The 18,363-nt window shown below is 37.6% G+C and overlaps 1 protein-coding gene across 1 annotated transcript; it reads right to left on the bottom strand.

Annotated features, from left to right (window-relative positions):
* Nucleotides 1–1,905: 1,905 nt before the first annotated feature.
* On the bottom strand, nt 1,906–17,173 carry mst1rb (macrophage stimulating 1 receptor b). Its single transcript, XM_016482801.1, has 22 exons — nt 16,958–17,173; nt 15,974–15,995; nt 13,663–14,941; nt 10,567–10,743; nt 10,361–10,483; nt 10,004–10,174; nt 9,467–9,627; nt 8,999–9,137; nt 8,726–8,862; nt 8,305–8,484; nt 8,103–8,202; nt 7,108–7,326; nt 6,837–6,983; nt 6,561–6,714; nt 6,339–6,431; nt 6,005–6,217; nt 5,307–5,387; nt 4,691–4,872; nt 4,340–4,449; nt 3,415–3,580; nt 3,189–3,325; nt 1,906–2,399 (listed from the first exon to the last, which is right to left on the bottom strand). The coding sequence occupies exons 3-22, from the start codon at nt 14,863–14,865 to the stop codon at nt 2,168–2,170; spliced, it is 4,125 nt and encodes a 1,374-aa protein (XP_016338287.1). The 5' UTR covers nt 14,866–14,941; nt 15,974–15,995; nt 16,958–17,173; the 3' UTR covers nt 1,906–2,167.
* Between the last annotated feature and the right edge of the window lie 1,190 nt (nt 17,174–18,363).

Here is an 18,363-nt window from a genome sequence, read left to right as displayed (position 1 = left end):
TTATCTTGTAACAGAGGCAGTGAGCGGGGGACATGGGAGGGAAGAACAACGTTATGTTTGTTTCCCCCTGTTTTATTTGTATTGGCTTCTGTTGTTGGAATAAGACTCCACTACCTCTGAACTTATAGTTCTTTGTGGCTTTTGTTGACTTGGATCTCTCTTTCTTTCTCTGCACATCTCTGTCAGACAGACATTGTCGGCCAACAAGTTTTGTAATTGCACAGATATACAGTCAATTCAGTATTGCAGGTTTTATAGTCTGAATACTCATAACAGAATATAATGCATAGTGACTAGGAATCATTTACTAAAACTGTAATACAGAAGTATGTAAACACATGAACACACAAAAAAAAACAATAATTTTGCTTTGAAAGCAAATATTGGAGTTTAAATGGCATAATTATTATTATTATTTTAAACAGTAAGAAAAGAGCATCTCATTTAATGTTTGCTCCATTATGAAAGGGCTTTTACTGACCCCTAGTGTTCATCTGTAGCTCAAGCTCAAAAGGTACAGTTTGTATTTTTTGTGACGTTTAAAATGCGAAGACAAATATAATGTCAGTCTTGTCGACTCACATTTTACTACAAAAATCCTGTCCAAACAAGTAGTGTACAATTGTATTTTTTCAATAAAGTTTCCTTATACAGACCCATTGTCATTACGTTAGAACAAAAACAGTTTTTAATATAATTTTAATTTTCAAAGTCCACCAAATATTAAGAAATACAGAAATTCCTTACATAGTATATGAAAATTACATACCCATGAGAAGAAATAATTTCACTACTTGCAACTAAATATTCATTGAGACTGATTTTGCAATTAGATAATGTTCCGTTAATGCATTCATGTAATATTCAGTAGTCATGACAAGCTACATTAGTCATATGGCTGGTTGGCGGTACTACCCAAGATTATTCAAGTGCACACTAAAACTGGCACCTTTGGCAAAATTAGATTTTATTTAGGGATGTGCGTCACAGATATCAAATTCTCACTCATTTCTACAGGCTCTATAACTGCAGCACAGTGATATATTCAGCTCAACACCTTTGAACGCTGACTCATCCCAAACATTGTGCACTGAATCCTTTTTCTGTACAAGCATCTGATATAATCATAAACCAAATACCAAGTAAAGGCTCACTGATTACAGATATCTTCAAAATAAAGTGGTGCAGACCAGGATTTTCTGTATTTGATTGTAATAAGAAAATACAGAAAATTATTTACATAAAAAAAGGAATTGTTTCATAAATAAAATATACATCCTCTACAACTGAAATATGATATTCTAATGAGGGCAGTGCTTGAGTGCGAAACTTAAATGTGTGTTAACACTTTCAGTGCTCTCACTGTTGACGTGATTTCAAAATTATGCACAGGTATCTCACAAAAGTGAACATTTCATGAACAATAGACTTCTACTGGGAGTTTAATGCTTTGTGTTGGAAAATACTGCACATACAGTACAAGGCCAGAAGTATAGTAACTAAAAGCACAGTCATGAGGTGCTAGACAGTATTGACCCAATAGCAAATGTTGTGTCTGTCTGTCATATGCAATATATAACATGTCATATGAACTACATATAAACATAACTCAAAAGATTTCCAATATTTATGTGTCATTCTGGCACATAATGGGCATGGACTTTGGAACGGAATACTTGTTGAAAATTTACTTACCCTTAAGCCATCCAAGATTGTTTCTTCATCAGAAAAGATTGGGAGAAATTTAGCATTACTTCACTTGCTCACCAATGGATCCTCTGCAGTGAATGGGTGCCGTCAGAATAAGAGCCCAAACAGCTGATAAAAACATCACAATAATCCACAAGTAATCCACATGACTCCAATCCATCAATTAATGTCTTGTGAAGTGAAAAGCTGCGTGTTAGTAATAAACAAATATACAATTAAAGTGTTTGTAGATTATTGTGATGTTTTTATCATCTGTTTTGTCTCATCTAAAACATCTGATAAAATAAACTCATCTACATCTTGGATGGCCTAAGAAAGATTTCAGCAAATTTTCATCTTTGGGTGAATGATTCCTTTAAAATGGTATTGTTAAAATAGTGTTCTAGCATGCTGTTTCAAACCTAGACACTACTGTGTCAGCAAGGCCTAAAACGCAAGTATCGAACCAGTTGGTCAATCAGCTAGAGACTGAGCCTGCATCATCGGCATCTGACGAATCGTATTCATCAGCAGAGTCTGTTAGGGCAGGGTAGGGGCGGGGCTGGTCCAGATTGACGTATGTGACCTTCAGGCTGATGTAGTGCTCCCCCTCCAGGCTGGACAGAATACTCATCACTGCGGACACTAGCGTGGAGAAGGTCGGTCTCCTCTCAGGGTCGGGGTCCCAACACTGTAACATAATGGCGAATCTGCAGATACAGAGGTGATGGTCAGTCATCTCTCAGTTGGGAAAAGTCAAATCAGGCATCAGTCAGGCATATGAACTTCAGTCACACTTCAGTTTCCACTGCTGAACCTCACCACTGGTCATGTTTCCACATCCTGTTGCTACACTCTGAGTCACTACACTCTTTTACTGTGTTCTACAGTTTCCAAATCTTTACAAAGAAGTGATGTGGATGTATCATGATATGTGTTCAAAACAACAACAACAAAAAAACTGTGATATCATGATACCATAGTTTGTATATTTTTCACAGCAACAACCACACAAAGGCTTGGTTAGTGATTGCTGGAAGTTTCTCAAGGTTTACAAAGTTTTGCAGTGTCACTTGGGGAACACTGAAAACTATGTTGGTTTTTAAATATTTCCCTCTGTCTGGAAGTGAATGATGATTAACTCTCTGGGTGCAGTGCTGGAGGTGTTGGGTAATTGAAGGGACATTCACAATAACCTTTCGGCTGACCTTTTCCACTGCTTTGAATACTGAGTAAGCTTTAAACCCTCTGAACCTCAAATGGTGGAAAAACACTAAACTGACTGACAGCTACTTAAAACCATTGCATTTCCAAAAGGCCATGTCACTCTCTCTTGCATTGTGGAACAATTTCCAAAAACAAATGAAAGAGAAACCTACTAGAGAACAGAACTGGCTTCAGTAAACCAACCAAACATTCAAATTGTGTTCCACATTTTGATTAACTGAGAAGAGTAATAAGGATATAAATATATATTGCAGAAAAATTGAGAATCTTACAATGGATCTGGACAATATTGTGGCTGAGGCAGCCGTCGGCCCTTCAGGAGGTAATGTGTGACGTCATATGGGTCAACTTCAGGGTACGGACTGGCTCCTCGTGTGAGCATCTCCCACATTAGAACCCCAAAAGACCACTACAGTAAAAGACAGAATAACAGTGTTAAGAAGAACATATGACGACTCCTTATTGTAATCCAGTGGTTAAAGTAACCATGTTTCTCACCACATCTGACTTGGTCGTGAACTTCTGTGTCTGCAGGCTCTCAATGGCCATCCATTTGACGGGTAATTTGGCTTTCCTGTGGTCCTGGACGCTGTAGTACTCCTTCTCCAGCACATCTCGGGCCATTCCAAAGTCTGCCACCTTTACGGTGTAGGATTCATCAAGCCTGAGAGAACATTGGTTCAATCAGTACCTAATTCACAGTTGTCTGTTGCGCTTCAGTGTGCATTTACATACATAAGCAAAGAACAGTTCGTAGGTAAATTTAACTAATTGAACATACCGGTTTGGAGCCCTAAAGGCCCTGATATAGAAGTAGTAAAATAAAGTTTCGAAACACCTGAGCAGCATCATACCGTTAGCTAACATCCTGAGATGAATATGTAAAATGACAGAAACCAGCAGTTAAGAAAGCATCTGATCATAGCGATGTGAATATGTTTGCATGAGCTCTGCAATTCAGCTCTCCAGCCAGATCAAGTCACGTAACATTTATTTATAGCACTTTATACAATAGATTGCTTTAAATCAAGCAGCTTTACAGTATTAAACATGAAAAAACAGTGTCAGTGTAGCTTTCGATTAGAATTGCAACTTTGATTTCTACTATTAAGCAGGTCTCCAGCGTGTTCACATTTTTACTCGCATCTAACCTTGATGGATTAAACAGAAGAAAAAAAAAACTGGATTTCCATGTCAAAGAAGGCCGGCTTCATGAATGTAAGTGCCATGGACCAATGGTAGTTCGAAGGAGTTTACCAGCTGAACTTTTCCAGAAAGTTCGCTTTGGCAAGCTGTTTGGAACTCCCGAAACTAACTACAAACAAACTTAATTTGGTCTGATTTTGTTTGAAATTATGTCACTCCAGTTCACTTGAAGTATATCAGGGCCTTAATGCAAAATCTTTGTGCATGCAAAACTCACATGCAATTGCGTGCTGCCAGATCCCGGTGTACAAACTTCTTTTGTGCCAGATATTCCATTCCTTTAGCAACTTGGAGCCCGAAGCCAATCAAATCCTTAACTGTTGGATTCTAGGGTAAGACAACAAATCTACATAAGACTTATATGTAACAGGCACACATTGAGTTTGTGTAATTTTTGGAAACATCACTACTGGAGCTTCTGCAAAGGTCATGAGCTTGATGCTGAGCTGTGCAGGAGGTCATGTTGTGAAATCCATCCACAAATACAAACCTATTGTGCAAGGCAAAGGTAAAAGGGAAAATATGCAACATATTTGATGTGTTAAGAGTTTACGTTCTAGCAACTGACCCTCTTCTCACAGCGAATGAAGTGACGCAAGTCTCCGTGTTTCATGTAAGGTAAGACCACCAAGGGAAGTCCCTCTTCAGGAAGCAGGATACCCAGCAGAGAGAGAACATTACTGTGATGAAATCCCTTCATCAGAATGCCCTCTTTCAGAAACTGCTCCACCTCTTCCACATCCGTTATTCCTACCAGAGAGAATGTGAGAAAATACAGTTGCAAGTACACATTTATATTATTTAAGCCATTAAAGTCAATTTACATTTAGAGATCAGTCTTCTAAAAAAAACCCTCAAAATGTTGTTTAAAAACCTTTGCATAAACCACTGCTACATTTATGCATTTGGCAGACACTTTATCCGAAGGAACTTATATTGCATTCAAGGTACAGTACACATTTAATCAGTTTATGCATTCCCTGGGAATTGAACCCATGACCTATTGTTGCTAAAACCCCAATCAAGCAACAGGAACACTACTTCTGCTACAGCTATCAGCCACCCAATTTTAAAGGCAGCTCATTGTGAGAAATAAATGTTTTTTATCAGGCAGGTAATCCCGAGAGGGTAGTTCAGTTCTTCATGAGTGTTTTATGAGCTCTTTTCATTGAGGGGTTTCTTACTGTTAAGAGATTTCACAGCACAATGGATTTCTCTGTTGTTGTGGTCGGTGAGGTAACCATGGTAAACTGTTCCAAAGTGTCCTACAAAAAAAAGCATGTTTATTAATAGTGGCAATAAACTTTGTTCAAAATATGACCTTATTCCCTTTTCTTGTAATAGCTTTTGTTTTTTTGAGAAATTAAGCAATATCATGTCCTAAACCCTGGATGTTTGTGGTTCGTAAGATCTTTTATACTGCAAAGACTTATAAATTAATCAAAAGACATTTATAATGTTATAAAAGATTTCTTACTTTCAGAGAATTCTGAAAAATAAAGTGTCATGGTTTCCACAAAAATTTTTAAGTAGCACAACCATTTTCAACATTGATAATAATAAGAAATGTTTCTTGAGCAGCATCAACGTATTAGAATTATTTCTGAAGGATCATGTGACACTGAAGACTGGAGTAATGATGCTGAAAATTCAGCTTTGATCACAGGAATAAATTATATTTTAAAATGTATTCAAATAGAAAACAGTTATTTTAAATAGTAAAAATATTTTTACAATATTACTGTATTTACTGTACTTTTAATCAAATAAAATAGAGCATTGGTGAGATGAGACTTTAAAAATCTTATAGACCTCTCAACTTTTGAAAGGTAGTGTACTGAACTTATTTGCAGCACACAGCATATTTTATTTATAAACACACCTTTTCCTATGATCTGGTGGTGGTGAACCTTGAGCATGGAGGCTGGGATCAGCACATCCTTCACCTCCTCCAGCAGCTCCGGGCGGAAACTGCTGATGGAGATCTTCTCTGGGGGCATGAGAGGGGTCAGGGTTGTGTCCAGGGTGCCTGTGTAGGCCAGGCCGGGGAACGCCACGGCCCCAGTAGGTGCAGTGATGGTTGTGAGGGGCAGTTCTGTAAACAACAAAGATCATAATGGAAGTGTTTCTAAAGTATCTGTAGACTTCAACTTCAAAGTTTCAATGAAAAAATACATAAATTAAAATTTGTTACTGATGTGAAGATGTTGTCTCACCACGTCTGTCGTCTCCTAAGGGACATAAATCCACACTATTATTATGTGAACGACTATGAGAAAAGTAAGAAAGACGATTTTCTGCCAGCGAAGCTGTGGGTAAAAAGGGTGTGATAAAACTGATTGTGTTTTTTTCATAACAGCTGTGCTTGTTAAGATATCAGATTTAGGAATGACTGCAAAAGATTTGCATTAGTGAGACGTGACATAAATTGTGCTCACCTTTTTTCTGTTTTCTCAGGTGTTTCAGCACAATAAAGGCCATAACCGCACCCGTGACCAGAGCTGCCAGTATGCCAAGCACAATACCCATCATATAGTGGTTACTGACCAAGATTACGATGCCAACATTATGTGTGTACCCATTAACTGTTACCTAGTACAGGAAAATACTGATGTCAGAATGAGGTTGTATTATGCAACTAATGGCAATTTCTTTGGCTAAAGACAAGGTAATTTACTGCATTTATAGATCAACACATACTTTCAAACACTCACCTTCACAGGTAAACCCTCACTGGGAATGGTGAGATTATTAGGGATCCTGCATGTGATCTCATTATCTAAAACTTTAGCACCACAGTCAACATCTCCAACTGTCATCGTGATTGACATGCAGGAACTCACGAGGTTCAACTTTTGGTGCTGCGTCATGAGGGAAAAGGATTTTGAATACCAGATTCTAAATCTTTACTCAGAAAGATAATTAAAAGTAGAAAAAGTGCAGCAATGCAATAATGGGATTGTAATCATAGAAGTATCTACATACATGCAAGGACACTTCATCAAACCCAGGGTAGAGTCTCAGTATGTGACCTTCAGTCTCAAACGGGATGGGTCTGCCATAGGGGTGGTAGGAGAAGTCTTGTTTCCACAGGCCGAGCACTCCATCCATGTCAAATGAGAGCTCACCCTCTTCTGTCTCATCTCGATGGAAGACTGGGGTGATGCACTCCATACGGGTGGGTTTGGCTTTACCTCTGCACTCCTTCAGGGAACAACAGTATAAAGCAAATGTGAAAGAAAAAAAAAGTAATGTGCTCACAAATCTCACAAAAAAGGATTTATTTTTGCCTTTATTGTGACAGGACAGTATTTAGACAGGAAGTGAAGTAGGAGAGAGAGGGGGGCAGGATCAGGAAAGGTCTGCGAGCCAGGACTCGAACTCGGGACGCCCGAAGCACAACAGCACTATATGTCGGCGTGCTGCCCACGAGGCTATTGGTGCACAAACCTATGTCTGTTTGCTTTGATGCTGCAATCCAAAAATGCTAATGCTGTGCTGCTAGGCTAGCGTATAGATTTAAAACACTTTAATCTTTAAATTCATAATCACAGCTCTCGGTGGAAGACTGAGACAACATTATGAAAGTCTTAAATGTTGTGAAGTTGTGGTCATTAAAGAGAGTAGACAGAATCTCCCAACACTAAATATATAATTTCTAAAAAACGCTTTGCATGTGAAATGAGGTACAGTGCTTTGAAAACATGCTGCTCAAACTGAGATGTAAAAATAAACTAGCCAATCTTTTCTAATGTTTAGATAATGAAGGATCTGCAAAACGTTTGACTGGTTCAACTAGTGAGTAGGAATAATATTATCTATCCTGCTACCTTCCTATTACCAACTTACAGTATGTTACAATTAACTTTTATTTTAAAATATTAAGCAATATTTGATTCCTCATGATATGACCACTTTAAAGAAACAAGGCAATAGATCAATATGGGCAGATCTCAGGAGTGAAAGTTTACAGTTCATACAGTGGAAACAGGTTTCAGGTGGCTTTCTTTGGGTTTAAAGTAGATGACAGTTCTGTAGACAGAGTCCAGATTTCGGCCTTCAATGATGATTCTTGACCCACTGTAATTTAGCAAAATAAAATGTTAGACGTTCCATAACTTTTCTGAAAGGTTGTTTTCTTAACTGCCGATAAGTAAAAAATGTATGACTTTCTGCATCTACCTGTCAAAGCTGCAATCGGGCAGCACAGCAAGAATCTCAGGGGTCTTCTTGTACCGGAAGACTTTAGTGGTCACCACACGGGACTTATCTATGTAGACACGGAGCACCACGTCTTTCACCTCCGTCACAGGCTGAGACAGACATACGATGGAGGACAGGTTTCGTTTTACCACAGATACACTGTAGGTGGAATAACATTCACTTTAGAACATGAACACTACATATATAATCTTAAACAGAAAAAAATAATAAACAGAGCTGGAACTTTAAACATATAGCTTTAAAGGGGTCAGTTTTGAACAGTAGTGAATGTAATATTAATATAATAACATTGCATTTTTTTTATACAATTAGCAGACCCTCTTCTTTTCTATTAGATGCCCCCATTTGAAGAGCCCTGTTATATTGAATACACACACACCTTTTGATTGGACATGTTTCTCCATCAAGCGTAACTTTCCTGTTCTTCCCAGAATCCAGATAAGGGCCTGTGATGGTGATGAGTGTTCCTCCATTCACAGGTCCATAGTCAGGCTGGACTTCAGTGATGTTTGGGACCTTGTGTAAAAAATATGTTGGGCAAAGGTTATCTACTGTCAACAAGCTTGCTAATGACTATTGTTTAAAAATCAGGTGGAGGGTTTTAAGAGGAGGAAAATGCATGTTTTGTATGTGCAACGAATTAACTAATTACCACAAAGATGAATCCGGGCATCTCGGCACTTCCTTCAATGGAATATCGGCCCTCCACTCGGCCCTCATGCACTTTAGCTGTGATGTTCACTGTTTTAAAAAGTGGCTCTGTTGCCCCAGAACGGATCTTACACAACAAGCTGAGCAGACAAAATGTCCAGTTACATTCTACTAATAGGTCTTACTGTCACTTTTGATCAGTTTAATGCATCCTTGCTGAATAAAGTATTTGTTTTTTTTCTAAAACAAAAAATATAACTAATTTTTTTGAACAGCAGTGTACATTTTAGTTTTAATAATGTTAGTACATCAAATTAAACTAAATTAAAATGAGAAATGTAGCTTTGGCAAATAGTATTTTATTTCGAGTTATATATATATAAAATATATATATATATTTTTTTTTTTTTAGTTTCAGATTTGGTTTTAGTTACCTATAATTACCCTGCATGAAATCAGTAAAACTTACTGTGTGCTGTTGCTTTTGTGAGGCTGGACCACACAGGCGGTTTCTCCCAGCTTCACCTCATGGGTTCTGGCCGTGATGGTGGGTCGCAGGGGCGACTGGAACTCCCATCCACACAGAGTCATCTCACTCTGACCATCAGGGGGTGCTGTTTTGGGGAAAAACTACACAGAACATTTCCATACGTTTGCTGTTTTACAGATACATTTTACAGATAAATACTTATTAATATCAATACAAATATCAATACAAATACTCACCTAATATTTCAAATAATATATATAAACACATATTTATATATTATCATATTATATATTTATCAAATATTTAAAATGCTGTCCAGATTATTAAACATCTGAAATGTTTTTTAAATATCTTAAAGGGTTAGAAATGTATTTATAATCTAGTTTCACATCAAGATTCTTGTTGTTAACTGTACAATACATTTCAAATGAGTTACTGATGGATAAACCTTGTTAACAAATAAGAATCTCAGCTAAATTACACAACAGCTCATTTGGTGTGTGTTTAATGTCTCACCTCTGTGATGCCGGGCGGACATGACTCATTTCCCCAGTGTGTCCTGCACTCAGAAGCCCAGGTGCACAGACCTGAGCACCAGCCACATCCCATGAACTTTGGTGCAATCAGGCACATGGCGCATGTGAGGAAGTGCCGACAACCCGGACCCCTCTGAGGCACCTGAATCATCTGCCAGTTTTGATTTTATAACCATCATTAGCCCAAAAAAGGAATACAGTCTTCTGGAATCTTAGCCACGTCCATTTGGAATACTAGCATACTTCATACAGCATACTACTTAAACAATGTACTGTATATGAAATCATGGTTGGTATTACATCAGATTCATTCCTTTAATTTGTTTATGATACAAACCTTATCTCCAATCACAAACAGTAGATGGTCCGGCGAGAGAACAGCTGCGGTAGACGACACCTTATGGTTCTCTACAAGGGAGTAATTAGCAAAAATGACGGGGCTGGATCTTCTCAGGACAAGCTGCGGCATAAAAAAGAAAATAGGTTAATATTATAATTAATGAAACTGGCATAGCAAGTAACGGTCTTCTTTATGACCCATACCTGCAGCAGTCTCCCATCTGATGTGCCTATATGAGCCACTGTCTTGTTCTCAATGCTGGTGACCAGCAATGAGGTGAGCAGAACGCCTCTCATCTGTCTGTTGAAGAGGTCGACTCTGTAGTATGGCTGAGACACCAGGGTGGGCTGATCTCTGCAGGTCATATTGTGCTCCATGCTCTGATCACACATATGCAATAAAATAATCAGAGCTGCACTGTTGTATTAAAGATATCTTTCCTTTTGATAGACGCTCTGATGTACAGTACAACATCCAAAAGTTGGTTATGAAAGAACAAAAGTTCTTTCTTAATTTTGAAAATACTTTGAATTAAATTAGCAGTTAGCATAAAAATAACAAGACATTAGTAAATAGATTATACTTTGACAAATTAAATGACATTTGTATGAAAATGTTTTGTATATTTTGGATATTCCAGTAATCCAGGCCGCCATTTCGATTCTCACCACAAGAATTCCAAACATAACACAAAAGAACTCAGTCTCTATTGTTTGGGTACTTCAGTACTGCAGTGATGTTTCTGCGCTGATCTGCTGTAAACTAAGCTATCACATGTCGCTCTCTCAACCAATTCCTGCATTCCAAACAAAAAACTGAAACTCCAAGCATCAGACAAAAGACAACCACACAATCCTTGACTAACCAAATCATGGCCCTAGACAACTGTGAAGTGGCTGTGAACTTTCCATAGAAAGTGTGCTAGCTAGTCACAACTGACATCTTATCCTGAAAATACAGGTTTTCGGAAAACAAAGACAGTCACGATAATTCTCCCAAATGCATTTCCAGTCTGGAAACACTCTAATCTTCTTCATTTCTGCATTTAGACTGATTAACCACAAATTAGAGGAGTTCTATATTTTCAGATTATGGTTTCTTAATAAAAATAATAATAATAAACACAGCAGCACTTTTCAAATGTGCTAAATTATACTTTTTAACAAGTGCATTCAGAATAAGCGATCTGGTGAGTGTCTCTCATTGGAATCCCAAAAATTACACTGTCATTTTCTCCTTTTTCCACTCATTTCCCATAAACACTGACCTCAGTGGAAAACCCTATTCTTTTAACTGCACAAACACACACTCTTAGACACATACCATCTGTAAACTTTTTATGGCAGCAAACTCGCAATCACACCCTGAGATTTCCGAGACATTCTCCCACACATTACATGGAAGTTTAAACTGTAAAAGTAGCCAATTCTCATTCAAACACTAAACTTATGATCTCCTCCAGTGCAAACTTCACAGATTTTAAGACATGTAACCACATTTATGCAGCTTCTCACTCACTAGCATAGGCAAACAGAAAATGATAGATAAGAAATTAGTTCTTTAATTAGAAATTAGAAATTAATTAGAATGAGTATTTTATAAATATACAGTGAATCAGAATCAAAAATGAAAACCAAAATATCAAACCAAGTGGAACATGAGGGGAACTGACTTCATACAAAGATTAAAACTCGCCTTGACACATGCTGGTTAAAAATAATTGCAAATGACTAGGAAAAAGAGTTCATTTTGAGAAAAGATTTAGCATACTTAATACAAATACTGACAGCCGTTTAAGAACACATACTAAAAGCATGAACTCAGTGTTCTGCTTCTGCTTCCAAGTTTCTTTGACACCTTCGGTGGAGCCAAAAAAGTGTTCCAGCTGCTGCATGCCAGAAAATGTTCCTCTAGACCGCTTTTCCTTACAAGTGCATCATTTTTCCAATAACTTTTTAATGTTCAAATACCTTCCTGGATATTCACAAAACTCTTTTCAGTCTTCTAATGCTTACTGTAATGAAAGAAAACTCATTATGTGAGTGGCTGAGTTTGTTTTCTGAGAATCCTGCTGTAGTACAGAGCAGGGGAACATTAGATTTAAGTTATTTAACAGATGTTAGATAGTCTCGCAGAACTATTGCAGGCTTGAATATGAAATTCATAGCAGAGATGGTGCAGTAAAAGCTTTTTCAAAAACAAGGCTACTTAAGCTACTTGTTTTAAAATTCATTCTAAAACTCAAAATGATGGAAGCACCAAAAACTTCAAATTTGGGGTTTTAATGTTGGTATGCCAAGAGGTCAGGCATGGATCACTGTTTTGCAAGTCTGAGTCAAGTTTTAAATCATTTCCAAGTCATGAGTAATGTCTAAGGCAATCAGACTCAAGAACAAGCACAGCCTAAAGAAAATACTTTTAACAGCGAGTATAAAGCAATAGCAACCTCATATACAGACTTATATTAAGCAATTCATATATTTTTAAGGCCTTAAGAGTTACACGAACTTAGAACTCAACATAACCTCTTTCTTGGGTCATAATGGTTAAACTTTCCTACAGGGACCAAACTGTTTTGCAACAGTGTTATTCCCAATGATTCTAATGGACTACAATAGTTGCTCTTAATTCCTGCATAAAGACAAAATGATTTGGTATTTCAAGGAATTATTTCAATCTCGGAGCCTCAGTGCTAATGGATACAGAAGGATTTTTAAAAGGTTTCTTTAATCAGACCAGTTTATGATTTATGAGTGTAGTGCCTTTAGTGCCATTGTTAATCTCTATAGGAGTTGAAGTAATAATAAACACAAGGACATGAGACAAAACACAAGACTTATGACCCACACTGTGGTCACTCAAACCATTTTACAACAAAAGAACAAAAATCGCCCACTAGAAAGCTTGGTAAGTCTCAACGTAAAACAATAGTGCAGGGACCAGACAGAAGAGGAAAAAAATAAGGCCAATATATGGAAAGCAATGATGGACAAGAAATGCAATCCACGAGCCATTTCTTCAAAACCACACATAATATCATGTGCTAAAGTTAGACATTCAAAACAGTGTGGCATTTACATATTTTAAATGTTTATTTGCGGTGTTTAATTACAGTTTTCCTTTGGAACAAGTCAAGGATATTTTTCTGTAGTACTCAACAGTATGTCACAGAGGCTTTCATTAACCCTTCAGTTGTTTTTAACCTAATTAGTCTGCAAATAGTTCAAACACATAGAGAACACACAATAGATTGTTGCAAACAAAAAACAAAGGGGTAAATAAACTGAAAATGCACCAACCTCATGAGGGCAGCTCTCACAGGGCTGAAAATGGCAAAGGCCTCTGGAAAGCTGCTCTGGTCCCGACTTGCAACAGTCCTCCACTCCATCGTCTATTGCCGTGTTTACCGTATCCATCGGAAATGCACAAAGTGCTGAATCATGTTCAGGAACGCCCGAGTCATCAGTTACAGCAAATACGCCATATAAGATATCATCCTCTTCTTCAGCACCCAGCTCATCTGCGAGCTCCCGTCCGGCCTTGCCAAAGTGGGCCGCTTGAACCACATTGTAGACCACATCTTTAAAAGGTTCACTGCCATTGCTTCTCCTTCGCCTTTTGGGTTCAAAACGACATTCTAAAACAATTTCACGGTAGCGTCGCATTTCCCACTCGTGACATGGCAGACGGCCTAGTCTTGTCTGAAAGGGCGAAGAGTCCAAGTCGGTTTTCTCTCGTTGGACAGACAAGAAGTAGACAAAGTCCTGCGTGTAGAAGCTATAGATGTACTCAATGCTGTACGTCTGCCGTAGTGCAGGCAACACCGTCAGCCCTCTGACATCGGTGTAAAAACCGTCCTCAGTCGCAACCGGTCGGCGTACGGAAATGGACATGCGACCGTATTTTTGCGTCACGCTGTTGTTCACTGTTGCTGCGACAAAGAAGTACACCGTTTGGCCCTCTTCCACCATGGAGACTTTCGTTCCCAAAGGACTAGCGATGCAATCCGGGCAGAACTGTGGAGAGTTGAACTTCTTCCGGAATAAACACTTTGAAGTCCCAGGAGGCCTTCCATTTTCATGGAGTTGATGGAAATAGCAAACTCCATACTGGGAGCTTCCACACGAGTACAAGTACATCAAGAACGTGTCTAGGAGCAACACCTCATTGTCTGTGTCCTCATGGAAGGGATCTCTTGCGATCTCACACAAATCGCATATCTCACACTCCGGACTGCCCACGGGTCCCGTACGGAGTTCCCAAAGTTTACCTAGAGTGAAGTTCACCGCCTCAATGACATTTTGAGAGGACACATAGACCTCTTGGAAAAGGGAGTTGGTAACTATGTTCTGGATGGGGTTGCGGGTCTGAAAGTAAGGCATGGGGTACGGCACCGAGAAGTCCACAACGATGGGAGCCGTTGGGGGACAAGTGTCTAATGCAGAAGACATTAGAGCCTGTATCCAGACACATGTCACCAGATGAGTGGCCCAATGGACCATGTCCACTCCAGGGTGAAAAAAAATGGCTGTAGTGTGTTGCGGTTAGCTCCAGCTGGCATCTGTCAATGAAGACATCCTGAGAACAGGAAGGCGTGAGAGCATAACAATCACAAAAGAAGCTTCCTTTAAAAATGGTTAATGAATAGACACAAAAATGAGAATTCTGTCATCATTTAGTCACTCCCATATCTTTCAAAAAAACAAAACACACCAGCCCAACTTCGAGGATATTGGCAAGTGGCCATACTATGATAAAATAAAGGTTTCAAATTCAAAATGATGTGAAGCAATGATTACATAACGAATGTTTTAATGTAATTTAGGGGGGAAATTATGTTTTGAGTTGTCATAAATGGCAAAGGGAAACATTTCAAGTCTGTAAACACTAAAAGAGGTTTTACTTACTCATGTCTGTCCGTGCCTGCAGCTTTAAGTCATGTCGCAGAAAGAGAGAAAGTCATTAAAAGGTAGAAATAGATATTTTGCACAACTGAGAGAACTATTTTCATGTGTTTTAAGCAAAATATGAAGAAAAATATATTTAAAAAAAAAGGCCTTTCAGAAAGAATGGTTGGCTTCCAACCAATGTTCAATGTAATATTTCTTGGTTCTCATCTGAGTTAATTATTAAGAGCTCATCACCATGTTCTACACTGAGGGCCTCTCAAATTGTCATTCTTGTCACAACTTAGACGTGCTTTTTTTGTGCAAAAGTTGCAAACGGACTGTTTTGCTTTTCATTCAAGAGCTTTTTTTAACTAACAAGTGAGCTAATTACTTTTCAAAATCATGCCACAGCATTTGAACCTCTGCTTTGAATGCATTCTGCAGACTACATGTATAAGAATTTATTCTTCTTTAGAGAAACAGTGGAAAGTAGTGTTTCTTTAAAACATATCACCTGACTAGGCAAATACTTTGCTATGTTATATTGTTTTCAAATATTCAGTAACTTTAAAATAAAGGTTTCAAATTCAAAATGATGTGAAGCAATGATTACATAACGAATGTTTTAATGTAATTTAGGGGGGAAATTATGTTTTGAGTTGTCATAAATGGCAAAGGGAAACATTTCAAGTCTGTAAACACTAAAAGAGGTTTTACTTACTCATGTCTGTCCGTGCCTGCAGCTTTAAGTCATGTCGCAGAAAGAGAGAAAGTCATTAAAAGGTAGAAATAGATATTTTGCACAACTGAGAGAACTATTTTCATGTGTTTTAAGCAAAATATGAAGAAAAATATATTTAAAAAAAAAGGCCTTTCAGAAAGAATGGTTGGCTTCCAACCAATGTTCAATGTAATATTTCTTGGTTCTCATCTGAGTTAATTATTAAGAGCTCATCACCATGTTCTACACTGAGGGCCTCTCAAATTGTCATTCTTGTCACAACTTAGACGTGCTTTTTTTGTGCAAAAGTTGCAAACGGACTGTTTTGCTTTTCATTCAAGAGCTTTTTTTAACTAACAAGTGAGCTAATTACTTTTCAAAATCATGCCACAGCATTTGAACCTCTGCTTTGAATGCATTCTGCAGACTACATGTATAAGAATTTATTCTTCTTTAGAGAAACAGTGGAAAGTAGTATGTGTTTCTTTAAAACATATCACCTGACTAGGCAAATACTTTGCTATGCTATATTGTTTTCAAATATTCAGTAACTTTCTTTGTGTTTGCACTGACAAAACATAAATCTCACAGATTCCCAAAGCTTGTAGAATATCTTAAATACAGGCTGTGATGGCAGCTCCAGTGGAGGATTTATTTGTACCATGGATATTATGTTTAGAGAATGGTTCATTTTAAAATGAGGTTGTTTAGTCTTTGAAAAGAGGATTCAGCTTTTGTCTGACATGAGACACCGACTTTTAATAATAAATCAATAAAACGTAATTGGAATGCACCGTATCTATGCAATTAACAGAGCTGTTGCCATTTCTGAATCCTGTTTATTTTATTTATTAGCTTATTTTGACAAAATTACGAGGCAATAAATGATCGAATATGTACAATTATGTTTTCCAACAAAAAATTTAATCTTTTATATATCTAATTTCATATTTTACGATAAATAGGCAATAAGAACGCACTCACCTGTTAGTGACGGTAAACCGGTGAAGTACAGATCTCAGGATAGATCAATAACTGTATTTCCAACTCTGAACATGTAGACATGTAGTAGTGAAAAAAAAACATTGAAAGAAGGGAAACAACTTTCAATATATATCAACACAATACATTCAGTTCAGTTTATGCATAAAACCAGATAATACGAAACTTTAGAAACATATGATGAAAGAGATGTCTTTGTGTTTTAGGCGACTGCTCGTTTCGTTTGAAGCACTGACTGGAGTTGACAGGCCCCGCCCACCCGCAGAAGGGAATTACTACTATGGTGACACCACTGCTCATAAATATTACTTACGCAATGCAGACGTCCATTGGCAGCCTTCCAGCACGTAAACTGATTAATATTCATGAGACAAGCCTTCGCCATAGTAGGATTCAATGTTATTAATTTAATGAATAGATTAAACAGAGCGCATATTTTGTCCAAATAGTATGTGTCGGTCAGGTTGTGAGAAGATTTCTCAAAAGCACACTGACTGGAGTTGACAGGCCCCGCCCACCCGCAGAAGGGAATTACTACTATGGTGACACCACTGCTCATAAATATTACTTACGCAATGCAGACGTCCATTGGCAGCCTTCCAGTACGTAAACTGATTAATATTCATGAGACAAGCCTTCGCCATAGTAGGATTCAATGTTATTAATTTAATGAATAGATTAAACAGAGCGCACATTTTGTCCAAATAGTGTGTCGGTCAGGTTGTGAGAAGATTTCTCAAAAGCACACAACTGAACTGTAAAAACCTCAAAAAACGAAGATAAACTCTTATCTTTAAATAATCTAATTCAATGCCTTCATCACACAGATACACAAAGTTTTCATTACAAACAGTGATTTATTAAAAACAAAATGAGATTTGTTTCTTGTTGAGTGAGGTTTTTCAGAGCAACCTCTAATTTTGAACTTTACTAACACTATTGTAATCTACACAAGATTGTGGTTACTTGACAATACCAAACTTGGTCTTAAATTCTAAATCCAGAGTTAAATGTAAATTGAAGTTGTTGGTGTGAACAATATGCCACATTGTTAATAAGTTTCTAGAGAATAAAAAGCAGTTTGACAAGGATTAGACACAGGAAAGTGTTTGACTACACTCCTATGACAGAGTAACTGTTCAGCCAGCAATTCTAATTCTGTGGAAGCGTATCTGCAGAGTTACAGAACAGCTTGAGAAAACATATGGTATAATGTAGATGAATGTTTGTGGTGGTATATTTAAATGCATTTACATTTGTATTCAATAGGCTACGTACAGTACTTTAGACAAATATGCAGAGGTTGCTTGATTATCAAATGTTCAAATATTGTTTGTCAGTGTAGTCTTAAATCATAAAAAATATCCCAACTCTCTTTTCAAATTGTA

The sequence above is a fragment of the Sinocyclocheilus anshuiensis genome, unplaced genomic scaffold (genome assembly GCF_001515605.1).
Source record: "Sinocyclocheilus anshuiensis isolate Anshui unplaced genomic scaffold, SAMN03320099.WGS_v1.1 scaffold465, whole genome shotgun sequence".
Taxonomy (NCBI): Eukaryota; Metazoa; Chordata; class Actinopteri; order Cypriniformes; family Cyprinidae; genus Sinocyclocheilus; species Sinocyclocheilus anshuiensis.
The sequence above is the reverse complement of the archived record's forward strand: the minus strand, read 5'-3'. Positions and strand labels throughout refer to the sequence as shown.

Bases quoted from the DNA above. Each gene is read 5' to 3' on its own strand.
- mst1rb (XM_016482801.1), bottom strand. From the start codon at position 14,865: ATGGTCCATTGGGCCACTCATCTGGTGACATGTGTCTGGATACAGGCT. The intron at 10,484-10,566 runs GTATGGGTCATA...TTTATGCCGCAG, and splicing joins CAGATGGGAGACTGCTGCAG to CTTGTCCTGAGAAGATCCAG. The intron at 3,581-4,339 runs GTGAGTTTTGCA...ATGTTCTCTCAG, and splicing joins CTGGCAGCACGCAATTGCAT to GCTTGATGAATCCTACACCG.